The sequence below is a fragment of the Copadichromis virginalis genome, linkage group LG9 (assembly GCF_057382275.1).
Source record: "Copadichromis virginalis isolate Kocher_CV1m ecotype Utaka linkage group LG9, C_Virginalis_male_GT1.1, whole genome shotgun sequence".
NCBI classification, from domain to species: Eukaryota; Metazoa; Chordata; class Actinopteri; order Cichliformes; family Cichlidae; genus Copadichromis; species Copadichromis virginalis.
The window spans coordinates 17,227,272-17,246,777 of record NC_140626.1 but is presented as its reverse complement, the minus strand read 5'-3'; the positions used below and the strand labels follow the sequence as shown (position 1 = coordinate 17,246,777).

The window sequence follows — 19,506 nt, the reverse complement described above, 5'->3', positions numbered from 1 at the left end:
GTGCCCACTGAGCCAGTGGTTTTCTGCCAGTCCCTACTTGTGCTTGTTGGTCCCAGGGTGAGTGGGTGAAGGTCGTCAGCCCGCTCCCTTGGTGGCACAGGTTGGCCTGGACTTCCACCATGTCGGGGAAGAGTGGCGCTGCCAGGTGGTCCTGGGCGCCTCGGGCACTGGAACCCTGGGACCCTGCTATCGGCTCGTACCAGGGTGGCCAGCCTCTAGCAGGGTCGAGTGCCCATTACCTCTGGTTCTCTGGGATTCTCACCCTTTGGCTGTGGGCACCCCATCTGGGGCCTCTCTCCTTCTCCTCCTGGGATGGACAAGTGAATGTCACAGAGATGTGTGGCCTCAGGTCTTGGACCGTCTTGGGGGTTGTCCTGGTTCCATCTCTGCATGCCTTCAGGCTTCTGGTGGGTATTGTTGCAGCTTCCCACCCTCATTATGAAATACATTTGTGACAAAGACACACTCACCGTCTCTCTCTCTCTGTCTCTCTCACTCATACACACACATTATAGGAAGATTTGTGGATTCATGTATCTGTGTATTATCAAATGTCTTGTGTTCACGTGCTGTATGTTTGTTTTGTTCTTTGTTTCTTACAGATGCAGCAGTTGGCGATACATTGTGCATTTCTATTTGTTTCTATCATCCCATTTCTACTCCCCATCCAAACCACCACCACTTTTTTTTCTCTTGCCTGTCTTGACTTAGACATCGTCATATCCATATATAATATTAATATTTAAAATAACACAAAAATAAATGAATAAATAAGCAGATAAATGATTCACATGAACAAGAGGAGCCTATAGAGATTCTGTATAGCTGTTCTTGCAAAAGCTAAATGTGTTCGGCACCACCATGCATTCAGATCACAAGTCTGATTGCAAAACCTTCCAGCAGGACAGGATTAAAAAACAATAACAAAAACAAAAAAACAAAACAATCTTACCTTTGGTCCTGGTTGACCACTCACACCAGGCTCGCCCTGTTAAAAACATAATGAAATAGAGTTAGCTCGTGTTTAATGGGGAAACAGAGCGGCTATTGCAATACAGACTTGTTTACACTCAAGCCCCTTTGGCTTTATTGGTCCATTGGGGCATCTCATTAAGAGGCTCTTTGTGTTAGGCGGTTATAGAGTTTTTGTCTAATTGTTTTTGCTAACAGAGCACTTAGAGGCCTTCTCTAGGGAAATCAGAGAGGGCTAAAACTAAAGGTTGAGGATTGGAAAACACACAAATGAGAGCCAAAACCAGTGAGAGGATTTTCTTCTTAAATCCATGTCTTAAATAGTGACAATACAATATATGTTGATCATTAGCCTTACCTTGTCTCCTCTCTCCCCAGCAGGCCCAGGATTGCCATCTTTTCCACTGACTCCCTGCAAGTGTAACAAAATTATTTTTTTCCCCTCAAGAATTTGGATTTACCAGAATAACATGTACATGTATTACAGAGTTGGCATAGTTTGCGTAATTGTGGCTCTTATTCAGATTTTTTGGACAAAAGCGGGCTGCTTGGTGTGAGCTCATAAAAGCGAGCCGTTTGAAATGAGAACATATTAAAGCTCTTGAGCCTCTTTGGTCTGAAGTGAATAAAACTTTCATGAACCAAAGCAGCCTTGCAGTGAATACTCCATGCCTGTGAGTACATCATTCACACTGTTAGTAAGAGCTTCTATAATTAAAAAAAAAACAAAAAGACACATTTCCACCAACAGATGCTACAGCTGCAATCAAATTCAAGCGCTTGTTGTTCATCACTTTAGCTCCTGCCGTAAAAGCTGCGAGGATAATGGAAAGAAAGGCCTGATCCATTTACTGGTGTGTGGGTGCAAATACAAGCTTTTGAAAATGAAACATTTTCACAAGCCTCTATGTAGTCTCGTGAAAAACAAAGTACATCACATGATTTAACGACGTTTGTTTAGGCTCTCAGTTCTGGCCACAGAATTTCAATCAGGTTGAAGTCTGGACTAAGCCCAGGCCACTGCAACAACCCAATCCTTCTCTTTTTCAATAATTATATTGTAGATTTGCTGCTTTGCTTGGGATCATTGTCCTGCTGTATAACACAATTTCAGCCTGGCTTTAGCCATTGAAGAAATAATTTCAATAAATACTTGAGTATATAGAGGAGTTCATGACTCAGTGACTGCAAGGTGTCCAGGTCCTGTGGCTGCAAAACAAACCCAAATCATTACCCCTCCACCACTGTGCTTAATAGTTGGTATGAGATGTTTCTGCTAATATGCTGCATTTGGGTTTCATCAAATGTCCTGCTGCGCTTTATGACCAGACTTCTCTACTTTGGTCTTGTCTGTCCAAAAGAAATTGTTCCAGAACTCTTGATTAGTTTTACAAACCTAAGCCGTGCAGCCATGTTCTTTTTAGAGAGAATAGGTTTTCTCTTGGTGACCCTTCCAAAGAAGCCACACTTGTTTCAACCTTACTGTCACAAACTTTAACATCTAATATACTAACTGAGGCTTGTAGAGTCTGAAATGTGGCGCTTGGGTCAGACCTTGTGGTGAAATTGTTGGGACATCCACACTGGGGAAGATTGTGACCTTGTATTAACACACACCTGACTGCACCAGACCCACAAACTACCAACTTCTGCTTTTATAGAAGTGGTCACACTTTATGATGATCAAATAATCAGGTGCATTTGATTAGCATTAACCTTATAAAAAGTAGTAAGGACGTACTTGATTTTTCATAGAATTCCATCGTGCTGGGAAAACTTCATTTTTCACATGATTATAAAATGAGGTGGCAGATATGTTTATGTACTGTACAATTTAACTAGTGTATGTAATGTATTTCAAAAGAGGAACCACTAAGTCTTAACTGCAGACACATACAATCTTTGTTCATTCTGTGCATCAAGCAATGGCAGGAAAGCAGTAAATGAACATTTTAAATGGCATTGGGGGAAATACTGTCTTTTCAGCCCATTGTACCTGACCAGACCCTGACTCTGAATCAGACCCAGAGCCACTAAACCACTCCTCAGACACCTGAACACAGAACCCAGGTCAAAAATGAATGTTCTGAAGGCAAAGACTAAAAGAAAGATGCATTTCAAAAAAACCTTAATCACAGAAATGTTTCATGCAAAATTATGTTTTTGTTTTGTTTTGAATAAAAACTGCTCTTGATTTTAATTAATTCTATTGTGTGTGTCAGGTGGGTCCTTTGAAAGAGTTTTAATAGAGTTAGAGTATACCTCCTGTTTAACTTTTAGCATAAATTAGCAAATGACAAATGAGTTTGTTATGTGAGAGCAGATGTGAAATCTACTAAAGAAATTACATTTTCAGTGTTTGTCTTGTCCTTCCAAAGAAACCATAATACTGTATAAACTTGAGCCTGTATAAACTATAATACTTGAGCTGCTAGAGTTTACAATATGTAGAAAACATATTGGTTCATTTAGTATTTTTAAGCTGCTGCATTTAGATTGGGCTCTAACAGAAAATGGACCAAGGTAAAACTCACAGGAAGTCCAGGTTCGCCCTTTGCTCCATCCCTTCCATCTTTCCCAGGAGTCCCAGGTAGTCCAGAAAAGATGTCCTCAGAAGGAGATCCTGGGGGCCCTGGCAGTCCTGGGGGACCTGGAGGCCCTGGGGGACCCTGATAACACAAGAAAACATTACAGTTATGGGAAAAATGCTCTGTAAAACAGGTAAACTATAGTGTCAGTATACAGAGACAGAGAAAGCAACTTCACTTACCCTAATAATCTCTGTGTCACTGTCAAAGTCTTCAAATCCAGAACCCTCCTGATGAACACAAAGGCAATGACCCCTCATTTAGTCAAAAGGTAAGTCACTTATACTAAAATGTTATGGTTGGTTATAACATAATGAGCCTTTTTTTTCTCATTCCACAATATATAAATAAATATTTTATTTTCAACTTAAAATATTTATTTTCATCCCCAGTATGAATATCACTGCTGTGTAAAAATGTTGAGGAACATAATGAAAACGATGGGCGTATCATCAGATCTGATTTCTGCTGCAACAAATGTGACTTAGCTTTAGCATCACACCAGAAAAAATACAACCTAACAAATTCATATCAACATTTGGAAATAGAATATGGGCAGTGTCTACATGAAAAGTTCACGTATATGAAGGTATACAGAACAGAAACAAGGATTTCACAAATAAACTGGAGCTAATTTTAGTTCCTTGTATGAATCAAGCACACCTGATTTTGCTTAAACTAAGAACAAAATGAATAAATGACTGACCAGGAACACGGAGGACTTGCTGGGCTGCCCTGGAGGTCCTGGAGGACCCGGAGGGCCAGGTAGTCCAACACCAGGATCACCCTGAGAGAAACAGAAGAAAGTTTGTGTTATTTTCTACATTTCAAGGATTACGTACTTATTTCTTTAATTATATATTTAATTTTATAAGTCCATGTTAAAATTTCTGTAACCACCCTAAAGGTTTTTACCTTTTCTCCCTTAGGACCAGACTCTCCGGGTAGTCCTGGAAATCCTTTTGCTCCCTGAGAGAGATGACAATCACGGCAGTGCACATGAGCTTTCCCCTCTGAGACATTAAATAATAACTTCCACATGAAGGAAACTATATATTTGAAAGACTAGGAGGATTTTACTTACTGGTGAACCAGTTTCCCCTTTGCTTCCCTGGAGAAAAGACAAAAACAGAAAGCAAATCAATCATGTTTAAATCTGACAACACAACAGAGTAAAAAAAACATCCTGTGCTCCGTGAACGGACGTCTGAATTGTTTAAAAATAGAAGCTTGTGAATGCCTCAAATTCAGTGCACAAACGTGCAGGTTAAACTCACAGGGTGTCCATCTTTCCCTGGAAGTCCAGGTGTGCCTGGGGGTCCCTGTGGTCCTTGTGGGCCTCGTTGTCCAGGCTCCCCTCCTTGTCCCTCTTCTGAGGCTGGTCCTGGAGGGCCTGGAGGTCCTGGGGGACCAGCTGGGCCTGGCTCCCCTTTCTGCCCTGGATAAACCTGGAGGGACTAAGGAGTTAGGATTTTTTTTTTATTTTTTATGTAGACTGCAGTCACACTAATTTAAAAAAAATAAAAGGAAAAAAATAGGGCAGCATCAGCTGTAGTAAGTGGGACAAACTTGCTCTACAGGAAACAGTTTCCGTTTTCTCTCTCTCTCTCTCTCTTTAAAGCACATTTAATGTTAACCTCATCAACCACGTCACTTCCAGCCCGTCTAGAGTTACAGCAGAGTACCAACCATCCCCTTTACAGACCTTTAAAGACCTGTTGCCTTAATTATATAAAAACTGTAATGATCTTAACCCATAATATGTTGAAACAGACACATTTATGTTATATAAATTCAGAAGATAATTCTGACTTACAGTGTCAGGTGTGGAAACTGAAGCACCTGTCTGAAATGACTTTGCTGTAACATAAAGAGAAAAAGGAAAAAACAAGCATGTTTGAGCACATTAAAAATGGCACTGCTGTGGATTTGATGAATAAAGCACAGATGAAAAGGTTGAGCATTGGATCATACGAACAAAGGAAAGGAAGCTACACTGTGTCTTCAGCAACATCTGGTGGAAACTCTTGGAAATGCAACGAAGGAGGAGCCGATTTACTCATGAATTGCAGCACAAACGAAGGGAAGCATGAAATAATTTTGCTATATCACTGGTCTAATCCTGAAAATATATATATATATTTTAAGTGGCAGATAACTGCTGTTTGTTGCCACAGGACAGAGTTCCTGAGACCACATTAAAACGTTTACATGAATGCATTTTACCTTGCACCGTGGTCACCTCCACTTCCTGCCCAGAAGCTTCCTCAAAGTTGTCATCTTCGTCATCGCTTGTTGGCATCTCAGTGGGTGGAGGTGGAATCACAATGTAAGTGGGGGCCAGCTCTGGCTAATAACCACGATGGTAAAACAAACAAACAAACAGACAAACAAACAAAAAAAGAAATCAGTGTGCATCTTTAGACCAACCTTCAGCACTAAACTGCATATTTTTTATATTTTTAAATGCATAATATTCTGCAATCTGGATATTACAGCACACTAGTTATAGCTGCAGCTGTGGATTAATTAAAGAGCCTTTTTTTTTCTTTCATAATTCAACAAAGAGTCTCTGTATATGTGAACAGACAACCAAACAAGAAAAAGAAAGAAAGTGAAGCGTTTGCCACGGATGGTAGGAAATGTTTGCTCTCAGATCAGATCCTAATACAGTGTCACACTGACAGCCTCATTCCACACATTTCTTAGAGTATTCCAACATTACGTCTACAAGATCTGCTGCGATCATAAAATGTCATGACCGCACGCCTAGAAAAGCCCGCTGTCTTGCTCATGAATGATAAATAGAAATGACTGCAGATGGAAAAAAGGCTGTAAATCATTTTCTTTCCTGAAGAGAGTTTTTGATTTTAATCCATCGTCTGACAGGCCTTTGAGTGTCCAAGGGAGACGCTTATTAAGTAGCTCAGACTGCCTGGAGAAGAGGTCGCACACATCTGGATTGTGTGTTCATACAAAAGGGACTGAAATACATGTACATCAGTGAAGTCATACTTGGACCACAGATGGTGATCTGTGTGATTGAAATCTCTCTTATCTGCACTTTTAGATGGTTTCTTAGCTAGTTTCTTGGAAGACAATCACCAAAAACTCAAGTGTCTTTGACTCTGTAGCTTAAAGTTCCCAGAAAATGACTAAAAAAATCAACTAAAAATTGATTTGTGGACTGAGTCTTAATATTAAGTTACGTTTTTAAAGTTTTAATCAACAGGTTTATTTTAAATCACTATGGGAACATAACTTATCTATACAATGACACATTGGCCATCTTCTTTTCTTTTTTAGTGGGCTTTTTTAGAAGCCATTTCCTTAAGCATAGTAATGTGATATTATTTGCATAAATTCATTACAGATTGCACAGAGCTGGCAGCAATTATCATCATTTTGGTGTCTCCACAGGTACTGAGAGGACAGAAGCTTTTTCATTTGTGACTCGCTTGCGCAAATAAATGGGGTAAAAACAAAACAACAGTGCACACACCATGGTGAACTCTCTCTCCTCCACAATCTTCTTCACTTCATCTTTACCCTCCAAGTTTTCATTGTCACCGCTCCCGTAGCCAGAGGCCTGGAGTTGAAAAGGAGAGCAGGATAAAAGGAATTAGAAGACAAAACACAGAGAAAGTTGGAAAAGTTCAGCAGACCAAAATTCCATCTGAGTTTTTAGCTGCAGGAAGTGAAAATTAAATGAGGAAAGAGGCCAAATGTACACATAAGCAAAACAGCCTTATTCCAGAGTTTGGTTCCCACGGTTACTCACATGTTACTGATGTTTTTCACTGAAACTTATCTTTAATTTAAACAAACAAACAAACAAACAAACAAACACTGGATATCAGAAATGATTAATGTTCTAAACAACATTATCAGGACAGACTGACTGTGGCTCGGTCAGGAATGTCAGTGTGTGTGTGTGTGTGTGTGTGTGTGTGTGTGTGTGTGTGTGTGTGTGTGTGTGTGTGTGTGTGAGAGAGAGAGAGTGTGAGAGAGAGAGAGAGAGAGCTTGTTTATGTTGTATATTACAGCACCCTGTAAAGGTCATGACTTTTGCTTTTTGCTTTTCCTAAAAATAACCTCTGTTTCACAAGATTACATATTCCTTCTCAGTATATTTTGTTACCTTGCTAACACAAGAAAGGACAATATTATTGAGGAAAATTTATCTCCATAGCCGGTAGTGGGCTTGATAATGCGTGTAATTTAAGACATTTACTTTAAATGTAGTGCTCTTTAAAGATTTTAAAGGCAAGCAAATAGAAGAAAAACTGGGCAGCTCACCAAGATTTAAGAGGAATTACAAGCAAATTAAATAATTTCAAGCACATATTAAGCTGGACTTTGTATTTATGATTACACCAATCCTGTATGTTGTAACGCCACTGTAGTTACAAAACAGGTACATTTATGACATTTTGAACATTTTCATATTTAAAGTTTTACCTCTAAATGATTAAAAAAATGTGTGAAATGACTTTTTGTCAGTCAAAAATATATAGTGTGACAGTAGGCCAAGATTATAAAATCTAGCTGCTTTGACCCGCTGTCACTTTCATTTGCACCAAAGCAGGTGGAATGGATTCATGATGGTTTATGCTTTTAAATGTTTAAATGTAAATGATGTATGCGGGCGTCAGAAATGAATTTTATGCAGTACTGTATGTCTACCAGCAGAGGGAGCCATAGTTCCAAGTTTGCAGTGTTTTAGAGACGTTTGAGGAGCTGAACTTTTCTCAGTTTCGAGTGTTTTCATGCAGACTCACATAAGGATCGTCCTCCTCACACTGGTCATCTGGGGCCGTGGGATCTGCCTTCAACAGCAGCTGCTGGATGGAGCCCTGGAGAGGAGAGTTCGTGTTATATTGCACGCTAATTTAATTCATTCTGTCATTAAATTTTATAGAAGCTCCGAGGACATTTTGCACGCGCGCGCACACACACACTAATTTGGTCTGTCTGCATAACAGTTTATCTGTCTCTCCTTCACTCATTAGCACGCATAATGCATACACACTGAACACATTAACACACACATTCAACACTGCTGCAAACATCTGGCTAGGAAACAGGTGCATTTCTGTATCTGCTCCAAAGACAATTTTCCCATCAACCTTAAAGCACCAGCCCATAATTTTAATATTTACTTGTGGCAAATTAACACAGAAGATTAAGCTATGTCAAATCCTTTCTGTATTTATACAATTATATAATCCTCTCATCAATTTTCTTTGTCTTAATCAAGGAGGAGGAGAGGGCTGGAGACTATCCCAGCTGTGATAGGACGAGAAGCAGGGTACACCCTGGACAGGGCTATCACTGAGGGACAGATAACCATTGCTCCACCAGGAAGGAAGTTTGAGTGCCCAGAGAGAAACCATGTAGACAAAGGGAGAACACAGAAAGTATTATATGATGGATTTACATTTAAAAGGCCTGTGGAAACAAGGTAGGGAATGACTCCCCCAAGACTAGCCAGTCTCTACCCCTGTGGCCCTGTGAAGTATAAGCATGTGTAGCTAATTTATGTCTTAAATTATTACCCAACTAATGATAATATATTGATCTTGAGCACATTTAGGCAACTAAATTGTTATTTTGATGAGAATTGAACTGAATTGAACTGAATTGAACCTGCCCCATGAAGAGACATGTAACAGCGTTATTAGCTGAGCTATTTTAACTGGGCAACTTTTTTCTTTTGCTGTATGTGAGCTCATCCACAGTCTTGGATGGTGTCCCAGGATACTCTGGAGGCCGACAGAGGGAAACTGGAAGGTTGTGAAATAATGCAGCACATTTAAACCTTTCATTCTAAAAAAGGCTGTTTCTTTTTGGAAGTTCATGAATATTGAATTTTGGTAAGTCTCTTGTATACAGTCCATACTTGTCTGTAACCTTGAGCCAATATGTGGGATGACTCTGAAAGGTAACCTCTAGAGAAGGGTCCCATTCCCAATCCGAACTAAATTTGGTTAGAAAGAAATTTTTGGTGCCCAATTTTGTCATTTTATATCATTTTAAAATGCAGGTTATGACTATTTAATGGATGGTTTTACACTTACACAGAGATAGCTGCACCTGGTTTCTTATTTTGTAAAGGGGCGCTCTGACAGCAAGGTATCCTTGCAGAACCTTGGAGGTAATGTGTGACATGTTTATGCCCTCCAAGCCCCTCGCTGGACTGTAGAGCTGTCAGCACATATAGTTGTTTTATGCTGGCAGAAACTCAAACGGTCTTTGTTTTATCATGGGAAGGATACGTGTCATGCTTTCTTCTGCTGTTAGGAAACGATGATAAATTACGCTTTATGCAGATTGTGTCATTTGTGAGGTCTGCTGTAAATACTTGTAAATACTCATAAAGGAAGGAATGCAGTTTTAGAATGAACAGAAATTAGAGAACAATATAAAGGTGCACACATGTTCAGTGATTGCAGCTGATGATAAACATGTCATAATTCTGACAAGTTATCACACAGTAAGCCAAATATCCTAAGCCATTATCTACCAATGTAAGGAGCATATCAAAGGTGGTTAAAGGTGGGTTTATTTAGTTCTCGGTCAAGGACCAGTGCACTCATAGTATAACAAAAGGTCATTTAAATGGTCAGTGGTCCTGTCTTCTTATTGCATCTGTAAATACTTGCTAAAGGCAATTTCAGCCAAGTTTGTTGATACTGGGATCAGGCCAGATGACAAACAGCTGTTTTTAATGGAATGAAGGACAGCCTATGAAATTTAATGGCGGCAAAGGAGTGAGAAATAGTGATATAGGGAGAAGCAGAGAGGAAGGAGAAGGAAGGGTGGATTGGAGCTGGGGATAGTGAACCAAATCAGAGACATCTGCTTGGTGCAGTAAACAACACATCTGAAACAAACAAAGAATGTGCCACGCAACCTTTTCCGCCTCCTTTAAACGACTACAACATGTGGATTTGCCCCTACATTAAAGCCACAGCCACATGGATGAATGATTTAGTCGGTTAGTTTGTAAAAAACTTTTTTGATTACGTGAATTTAAACACAGGAAAGCAGTTGGAGAATTTCTCAGCAAGTTTCTGGTTGCAGTTTTCAAATGCTCGCCACCACGCACGGCTGTCTGTAGCAGCGACAACTGAACACACAGCACATCGAACAGGTGAGCACCAGTTAGTTGTTTGTAGCAGAGCATATAATTATGGTGTAAAAAACAAGCTTTACCTACCAACCAACAAACCCACAAACAAACAAATGAACCAGTGAAAAAACCAACCTAAGTACCAGTGCACCAACAAATCAACCAACCAACCAACCAACCAACCAAAAATGCTGCAAAGCTGCACCATTTATACTGTCTGCTTAATATATTGACTAATTGCCCTAGCCTTTCATTCCTTTAAATCCAGGTCTAGCAACTAAGCATCACAGGTGTCACCTCAGACTCATCTGAACGTTTGTAGGTCTGGGATAAACATGTGCTGCTCAAACCTTTATAGTCAGCTAGTGTTAAATTTCTGTCATAAGTCACCCTTGAAACAAAACAGACAACAGTAAACAGACATTATTCCCGGCACAAATTCAAGAAAACACACCAGAGAGCCTTCACACACGAGAGCTGTCAGTATCGCTAATGGTACACTGCAAAACAAAGCAGTACTAGCAACTTCATTTCTTAAAAATGTAAACAAAATCAGTCTAAAAGTGAGCTGAAGATGTTAGTAAATGAGGTCGGGTGCATTGAAAATGACCGATGGAAAGGAGGTCAAGCTTCAACTGGTTTCTACAGTAAATTCACAAAAGTCAGATGATTTCAACAAAAGTTTGTATAAACAGGAGTGTGGTTGTGCACTTGGCTGCTTAGTTATACAAACATTAAAACCTGTATTTCTGCTTTTTTTTGTTTGAACGTTTTGTTATTACGCTTTATCACAAGATGACTTCTTATATTTAATTATAAGTGAATAGAAATAAATATACCCTGTCTATTGACTGTAAATTAATATAGAAGTGCATCTGTGAGTGAATCACAGTGGAAAAAGTCTGATCAGTTGCTATGGAGATAAATAACTTCATGCAGCTGTTGGCATTGCACTTAATGCTTCCTCATCTATGAGAAAGTGCAAACATTGTCTGTTTGACTTCTTTTGTTAAACTGTTACTGATGTATCTTCAAAACTTCACAGTAGCTGAAGTATTTTGCAACATATCAGCTTCTAGTTTATATAGCCACGCATGCTGCATGACATGTGCCATCGGGGCTGTTTATATATATTTTGAAGTCTGGTTATTGCTCACAGACAGACACTGGACTTTTCAGATGCCAGAGATGAGAAACTGTTGTGTGCCTGCAGTTACTGGCAGTCCCTGGACACTATGGCTGCCACAGGCCAAAGCATGTGAGAAGACATCCAAAAGGTCACTTTGCACTACTGTGTTAAAGGCCAACACACATTTTATGTTGCGCCCTACATGGCCTGTGGTTCAGTGAAGCCAGTTTAACATATGAGTAACTGGTTCAGCAAGGACGAAGATATTTATTTGTTTTTGTGTGTTCATGTAACGCTGTGGAGTAGTGCAGTGCTGCAAAGAGCCGCTGCTGCATCGTTTTGGAGGAGGATCAGTTTGAAAGTTGAACAGCTGGAAACAGACAGTTACTTCTGCTCCTCTTTTTCTGAGAGATGAGGAAAGAGGGAGGAGAGGATGCACGAAGAGAGCCAAGAAAGGAGTGAAAGAGTTTATTGGCAAGAGAAAGAACAACTCTGAGCCCCAAGTGGTGATATCATCCAGCTTTATACACGCTACATAGGACTTAATTTATTCATGCTTAATTTATGCTACAGCAGTCGTGTACGTTTGCTGAGGTATTTGCTTATGGAGAGGCTATGTAGAGGGGTTTTAACCACCACAAACATGCTCCTGTGCATTGCACCAAAATCCCAACTGCACAGTGCTCGACATGGATGACGCTTTGCGTTCATTTAATGCCGATTGGTTGAGCCCAGACAGGCAATGCAGTGTTAGGAAAGTTCACCTGACACAGGAAAAGAGTGAAAAAACCTCAACAACAGAAAAAAAGAAAAGTATGGACAGTGGCTGTAATAAAAACTTTTCATCTTTTTAACACTGTTAATTAAGCTTTTTTTTGGATGTTACAACTTCAATCCACAGCTGGCTAATTGAACCACAACAACAAAAGCAAGAGTAGTTCACAGATGGTTGCACCACATTCTGTATTTCCAATACTGCCCCCATCTGACATCAGGCGCTTTTAGACAGGTTGCCTGAGTACCTGCAGAGAGCTGTACAGTCAGCAATAAAGAGTTGAGAAATATCAACAACAAAAACCCACATGGCACAGACTGTTCATCAAGCAGGGCAATAACAATGACGGTAACAACAAAGTTTGTAGCTAGCCAAAGTTCTGATTGGCTAGCAGGTCTTAGCCTTAGTATCCTGATAAGATAAGATAAGATTGATCGCACAGTGGGGAAATTTGTGCGTTATTTGTGCATTATATTCAAGGTTAAAAGAAGCCTTAATTTCAGACTTCTGTATTTTGTAATCGATTGAGTTTTAGCCTAAGAAGCAGCTGCTACAGTGAATTTGCCATTTTTTGATTGTTGCAAAGTTACTCGCATCTTCCCCAAACAATCCAACAGTTCAATCAGAGAGCAAATGTTTAAAACAAATTCTCCACTTCCATGAAACCTCGAATACAGCCAATGTGAAAGACTTTTGTCAATATTTTAATCATGGTCCTACATCACAAAGTGAAATGGCTTCAAATGTGGGTAACTATAATTTGCTAGCAACCAGTAGGCTGATATTAAACAGTGTAGATGTACAGTATGTGGCCTTAAGTTGGGTAAAATAATAGAACAGAATAGAATAGAAATTGTACGTACAATGGAATTGTGGCACAAGAAACACTGAAAGCAGAGGAACTTTTTGCTCTTTCTAAAAGTTGTTGTAATGCAGCTACACTGGCATTTTTAGTCAGGATATTACAAAAAATATTTTGTTTCCACAAGGCTTTGGCAGGATGCCAGCAGCTATGACTCATGGGATAAAACAGCAGTAATTTAGTCTCAATTAAAATGACACTGAAATTGAATTGCAGGGGAAAGGAGCCTCACATTTCTAATGGTCTATAACCCTGCATTGCCCTTAAAGCTACAATAACACCACTATAAGTCCTCCTCTATTAAATACACCACTTTATGTACTTTAGACAGCCTGAAAGGGTTGCTGGAAATCATTATTCATAAATTAAACACAGACCAAGATATACAAGATTTGAAATGATGCTAGAGCGAGGTTGCTTTACATCTAAAATGAAACTGTAGCTCCTGGTGATCTATGTACGTACGTCAGCGTTGGTTTTAAACCACAATAGGTAGGAGAAACCTAACAGATTGTTTCAGCGGTGAAATGAACTCCCCTCAGAGACCAAAAAAATTCCTGAATAAACACACTCTGCCTCCCCGGCTCATTATATTTCTTTGAAACTCTCCTCACGTTTCACAAATAAAATCTTAATGACAGAGAGCCCCCCCAAAAAAACAAAAACCCAAAAGCTGCTTTGTGATAAGGATTTCTTTCCACTGTTGTGGAAATGGAACATCTTGTAGTCTGTTCGTCTCATGAACTTGGATAAAAAAAGAATTCACGAGAACAAAAGGTTAAAAAGTGGCAAAGAAGAGGACTATATTTTGTTTTTAAAGTCACAGGCCGTGTGCTTTTCTAGTTCAGCCACCGGTCGTGGGTTGATTTATTCGGGAAAAGTACTGTTGGCATGTTTTCTACAATGAACTTAGGTCTCTTCTTATTAAAATGTAATATTCTGACAGTTCACTGAAGATGTTTTAGATAGATATCTTGATGACATAACAGATATTTTCTGACCCACACTAATACAAACTATTTCCCCCATAGATATGCAAAAAAAAAAAGCTATTTTCTTCATCATATCTGCAGTCGCAATGTGATGAACAAAGCAGAATTACAAAACAACAAATCATAGATAATGGGGACGAAAGTGCTGAAGCTTTTACTGGTTTATTTTCTTTTATAGAGCACTGCTTGCACAGGCCAGCGTTGCACATGGATTTGATTTCTCAGCACTTCTCGATAACACGTACTTGCTATAAATGCACAGGGATATTTTTAACTATCGTGAGGGATTTTAGCCTCTACCCTTTAATATTTACTATTTTTTGATTTCTCATCTTTATAGGGAAAGAATTGGCAGCCGTAATCACAGGTGCACTCAGTTTAAATCATTCAAAAATGAGACTACTAGCCCTGGTGCACATATGTAAGTAAGCAGCCTGTCATTTAGGAGCTCTCATAGGACAAAGAAGTGCATGAGTACACTTGGTCATTCATTCCTCGCCTCCCGTGGCAGTCGTAAAGCTGCCAACGAAGACTATTGTGTTCATTCTCAGATGTAAAGTCGGCAACTGTCCAAACACCACATTTGTTTCTGCAACTAGCTGTGGATTCAATATTCATTTCAAAGTCATTGATCCAAACCCACTGACGCTTGGGATGAGGAATAAGCACAGCAGAAATGCAGCTGTTGTACAGAGCTGACAAAAGACAGTGTAGGAAGTACCGAAGCGCTCACGTGGCTAGAAGGGACACAAACACGCACACATCGACACTTACCACAAACCTCTGCAGGCCCGTACCCCCGGCGTTCCCTACAAAGATCCCTGAGCTGGACTCGAAGGTCAGAGGCTGAGCACTCCTGATGAAGGCAACCCGGTGGTATTCCTCACAGTCCATGTAGAGGCGCACCTACGTGTTGGGACAAGTGCACATGCTTGAGCTTTAAAACCATATGAAAAAAAAGGAAAATGTAATTGTATGGAACAGATGATCTGTGCAAACATCTTTATTCCTTGCATTTAGGCACACAGTAAGTGTATGTCTGAATTTTGTGACATAATACTCACATGTAAGGTCTGAAAACGAGAAAACTATTTAGCAGCCTGTTGCCATGTTGGTGTTTTAAAACCAAATATGACAATACAGTAGCAACTTGCCAATCACAAGGTAGGCTGACCTAAAGAAAATCACGCTTTATCCATTCTTTTGAGCATCACACACAAAACAGGACTTTAAACTATAGATTGAGACCACAAACTCTGGAAAGTGTTTCCTGAGGTCACAGATAAAGATGCTGATTGATCATTTTTCCATAAACTTTTATATCTCAGACTTTGTTTTAGAAACATGAGTCACCCCCTGCTGGCCATAAGAAATAATGCAGGTTTAAGATGCTTGTGACTCAGACCTTGAAGGTATATCTACCTTATATATAGTGTCTATGTGCAGAAAGGAATTGGATTTATCCACAAAGTGCAATGAAGCGCAGATGCACAACAGTCACACAGCTCAGTTTCAAATAGCTTGGCCACAAAGAAAGAAAGGCGAGGTTATGTTACAAATCAAGTTGCCAAATCCCACTTTAACATAGCATAGAGTACACCAAGAGATAATTAGCATAACATCTTTAATCACCTCTGAGCCCTGCACAGTGAGTGTAAACCTCGCCCATCTTCCTGTCAGGTCACCCATTTTGAATGAAGCAGCTTCCTGGGTGCGGCCTCTTGTTTCTGCGTCGGTGTAGTACAGTACGACTCTCTGGGAGCCATCCTCCACTTCAGACAAAGCCACACCTAATTGTACAATCTGAAGAACATAAAACATGTAGAAAAGCTTTAATATTTTCCTGGAAGGGAGCAAAAAACAAAGAAGAGACGTGGTGAACAGTGTCCTCACTTTCTGATATGCATCGGTGATGGCGAACAGCACGCCGCCTTGCCGGGTGGTCGGTTTGGCTGTGACTGTGATGGCAAAGTCGTGATAGAACGGATCGGGGATGAATGACTTTGTAAGCCGCCCCACGTTGGCCTCCGGGCCGAAGCTGTAAGCGGGGTAACCCTCGAAGCCTGTGACGAAGGAGACGGAGGGAGGGAGGGGAATGCCAATTAACTCTGTCAGGTCCAAAGCTCCTCGAGGACCGCGGTCTGCAATAGACGGGCAGAAAGGAGGAAGAATCTTGTTAGAGGAGGGAAAAAATATAATACTCATCCAAAAAAACAACAACCCCAAAACAAAACAAGAATTAACACAAACTGATGTCAGGAAATTCAGTCCAGGACAAACATGGAAACACTACCTGCGTCTAATTACTTCATATATAGGTAAGAGAGATCTGTGAGCAAATAACTGTGTTTATATACAAACACACACAAAAGCTCGCAACACTGAAATTCATTCTCTAAACATTTGTATGCAAACGCTGATCAAAAACACTCACAAACATCACTGGAAATAATAAGAGATGAGACACTCCAGCTTCTGGCACCTAGTCCTTGACAAAATAATCAAGCTGCCATGTGTTATTTGGTGTGCTTTGTGTTTTGATGGGTGCTTGAAGGTGACAGTCCATAGAGGGCAGGAGGCTAGTGGCAGTCTACAGCTCATATTTACTTCTGGGCCCCCTAGTGGGTTAATCCACTGGGGTCAGAGAGAAATGTTGCTCTAGAAATCCAAGCATTCCACAGCTGTGGACAGAGAGTGTAGGTGTGCTACACTCATCGAGTGTCATCTTTCGGCTGCCGAGACCACTGAAAAGATAAATGTATAAAAATAATAATTGATGTACAGAAAAGTCGTCTGTTTCAAGCCTTCTAACGTTTGTCTTGAAACTTTTTGGAGTTTGTCAGACATAACCGATAAAGTTTGAGAAGGAGCTTCCATCCTAACCATCATTATCATAGCTGCACAGTATTCATGCATGCAGGACTCTGCCACAATGTGTGTGGTGAGTAACCCCCCTCCCCACCAAATAACATGAAAACCTATTTAGCAAACGCTCACAACGCTCTCCCTTTGTCACAAATGTGCAGGCCGTCTCCCCCACACCTGGTTCTCTTTAGTAGGAAGACCCTAGGAACAATCGTCTGTTCTTTCAGTACGTATGGGCAACGGGATATAGAGCTTGGGCATCTGGAAGGCATTAAGCAAAACTAATACACACATGCTGTGCAGTGGCAGCTCCTGTAAATTAGACGTACCGTGTGGCGTGTGTACGTCTGTGTGCAGAGGAGCGGCAAAGACAAAAGAGGGGGGAAAGAGAAAGAGAGGCCGAGACAGCGAGTGCAAGCATCAAGTCTTCCACAAGCATGATGTGTGCGTGCCCGTGTGTGGCCAGTAAATCTCCCCGCTGGAGGCCAGGCACACTTCTTCCCCCTCCTTCATTAATTGGATTGAAACTGCTACAGACTGTGGCAATTAAAAAATAACAGCGAAGAGGAACCCACACCACTCTCCTGTGTAATGCCCACTGCAGCCAAGCTCTGTAATTTCACTACCAGGTTAGAGTTACTTTTACTGAAATGGGACACAAAAGTTGGTCTCCTCTTTTTTCCACCATTTCCTCAAAGATCTTTATCTTCACACAAAGTCAAAATATGCCATTTCAGATTTTCTTGACTTTGTGTGAGTCGAAGATTGGAAAACTTAGCCGATTTCTCATACAATAGTGACATGTAAATCCCAAGCCATGCCCTAAAATGTAACCTGCTTTGTCATTATTGCACACTGGAGTTGTCATTAGGCAACCAGAAGACTAACAAAATATCACCCCATGTCCATCTTTCATATACAGTCTATGATGTCATTGTAGTTTTATCATTACTAGATTCCTACACCAGCAAAGCCAAAAGGCATCTAAGTAATCTGATTGCATTGTAATGTAAGATTGTTTGGTGCATCCCAACTCACTAAACAATGTCAGCGTGTACAGCGTGTTAAGAGGACTTTAACTCGGGAAGCTGTAATTATTAAGCTGATACATTTTAATTCAAGAAAGCTTAAACAAGCACTGAGAAATATTTTCCAAGTATTCTTTGACCAATTTCTTATTCCAAAAAGATCCTTGGAATCAGAAAATCAGTGACTGGATTGTTGGCTGCTTCATCTCCAGACGTGAACATTGCTCTATATCTTCTCTCTGTTGTCAGCGGTTAAACTTCACCAAAGAACTTCTGCCAAAATTCCCACAGAGCTGCCTGTCACTCGCTGTGTCTTTTGCCCGAGAGTGACTTCACTGCAGATGTTCCTCCACTAGGTCAGACAGCTGGACAGATCACCATGGAAATGTGACTACACTCGCTGTGTTAGCTCTAGTTCTCATGATGCAGCAGGACCCTGTGATTGTACTGGGTCATGCATGATCCCAGTGCCACATTTGTAAGCCGGCAGCTGATCGTGTCAAAGGAATATTCATATCTGTGAATAAGGAAAGTAGAGCAGTGAAAATTTAAAACATCCCAGAGCAAAAAAAAGATGTCAGCTGCGAGAACCTTGTGACTAATTCTGGTCAGGGTGTGACTCTTCTCAGACTAATCTGCTTTGGCTCAGTCTGAGCACCATCTGTACTGGAACAGGGCACGAGAATGAGAGCAGAGGAAGGCTCAGGAGATACAGTACGAGTCCTCCAGCTAGCTAGCATTCACAGTAATAACTTCAAGGTGTATAAATGAACTACAGTGGTGCCACATGACTGAGTCACTGAGGAATAGTACTGGGTTTAGTCAGGTGAACTCCCTTTTCTTAAGAAAAAGGGAGGGAATTAGGAAGAAAATGAAAATGAAAGCAAATGTTATTAATTTCACAAGATACTGTTTGCTCACAGTGCTTCTAAACAACTGGGTTTAAATGTAATAAAGTGACAGACTTTATATTATATTTCCAGTTTAGGATTTCACGTGTGTGTTTGATGTGTGTGTATCTTTTCTGTGTGTTTACAGAGAAGCTTGTGTTTGCATGTCTGCTTTCTGTCCAAATGAGCAACGCTCTATCCAAACACTGCTATCTCTGCAAGACAGAGAATGAGTCTGCCTCTGAATAGAAGAAAGTGTCTTTAAGAGTG

At 40.4% G+C, this 19,506-nt stretch overlaps 1 protein-coding gene across 3 annotated transcripts in view; it reads right to left on the bottom strand.

The window, feature by feature from the left end:
* LOC146701673 (collagen alpha-1(XV) chain-like) overlaps window positions 1–19,506 on the bottom strand; it is a 60,281-nt gene that overhangs the window by 12,351 nt on the left and 28,424 nt on the right. For 2 of the 3 annotated variants that reach the window (XM_085467961.1, XM_085467964.1), the window contains exons 3-17: window positions 16,347–16,594; window positions 16,086–16,256; window positions 15,228–15,359; window positions 8,342–8,416; window positions 7,063–7,149; window positions 5,787–5,910; window positions 5,377–5,420; window positions 4,838–5,017; window positions 4,645–4,671; window positions 4,476–4,529; window positions 4,267–4,347; window positions 3,743–3,790; window positions 3,507–3,641; window positions 1,331–1,384; window positions 953–988 (exon numbers count right to left, since the gene is read on the bottom strand). In XM_085467961.1, coding sequence (XP_085324087.1) covers window positions 953–988; window positions 1,331–1,384; window positions 3,507–3,641; window positions 3,743–3,790; window positions 4,267–4,347; window positions 4,476–4,529; window positions 4,645–4,671; window positions 4,838–5,017; window positions 5,377–5,420; window positions 5,787–5,910; window positions 7,063–7,149; window positions 8,342–8,416; window positions 15,228–15,359; window positions 16,086–16,256; window positions 16,347–16,594 — 1,496 coding nt within the window. The remainder of the gene's footprint in view (window positions 1–952; window positions 989–1,330; window positions 1,385–3,506; window positions 3,642–3,742; window positions 3,791–4,266; window positions 4,348–4,475; window positions 4,530–4,644; window positions 4,672–4,837; window positions 5,018–5,376; window positions 5,421–5,786; window positions 5,911–7,062; window positions 7,150–8,341; window positions 8,417–15,227; window positions 15,360–16,085; window positions 16,257–16,346; window positions 16,595–19,506) is intronic. The other variant, XM_085467963.1, reaches the window with a different exon arrangement.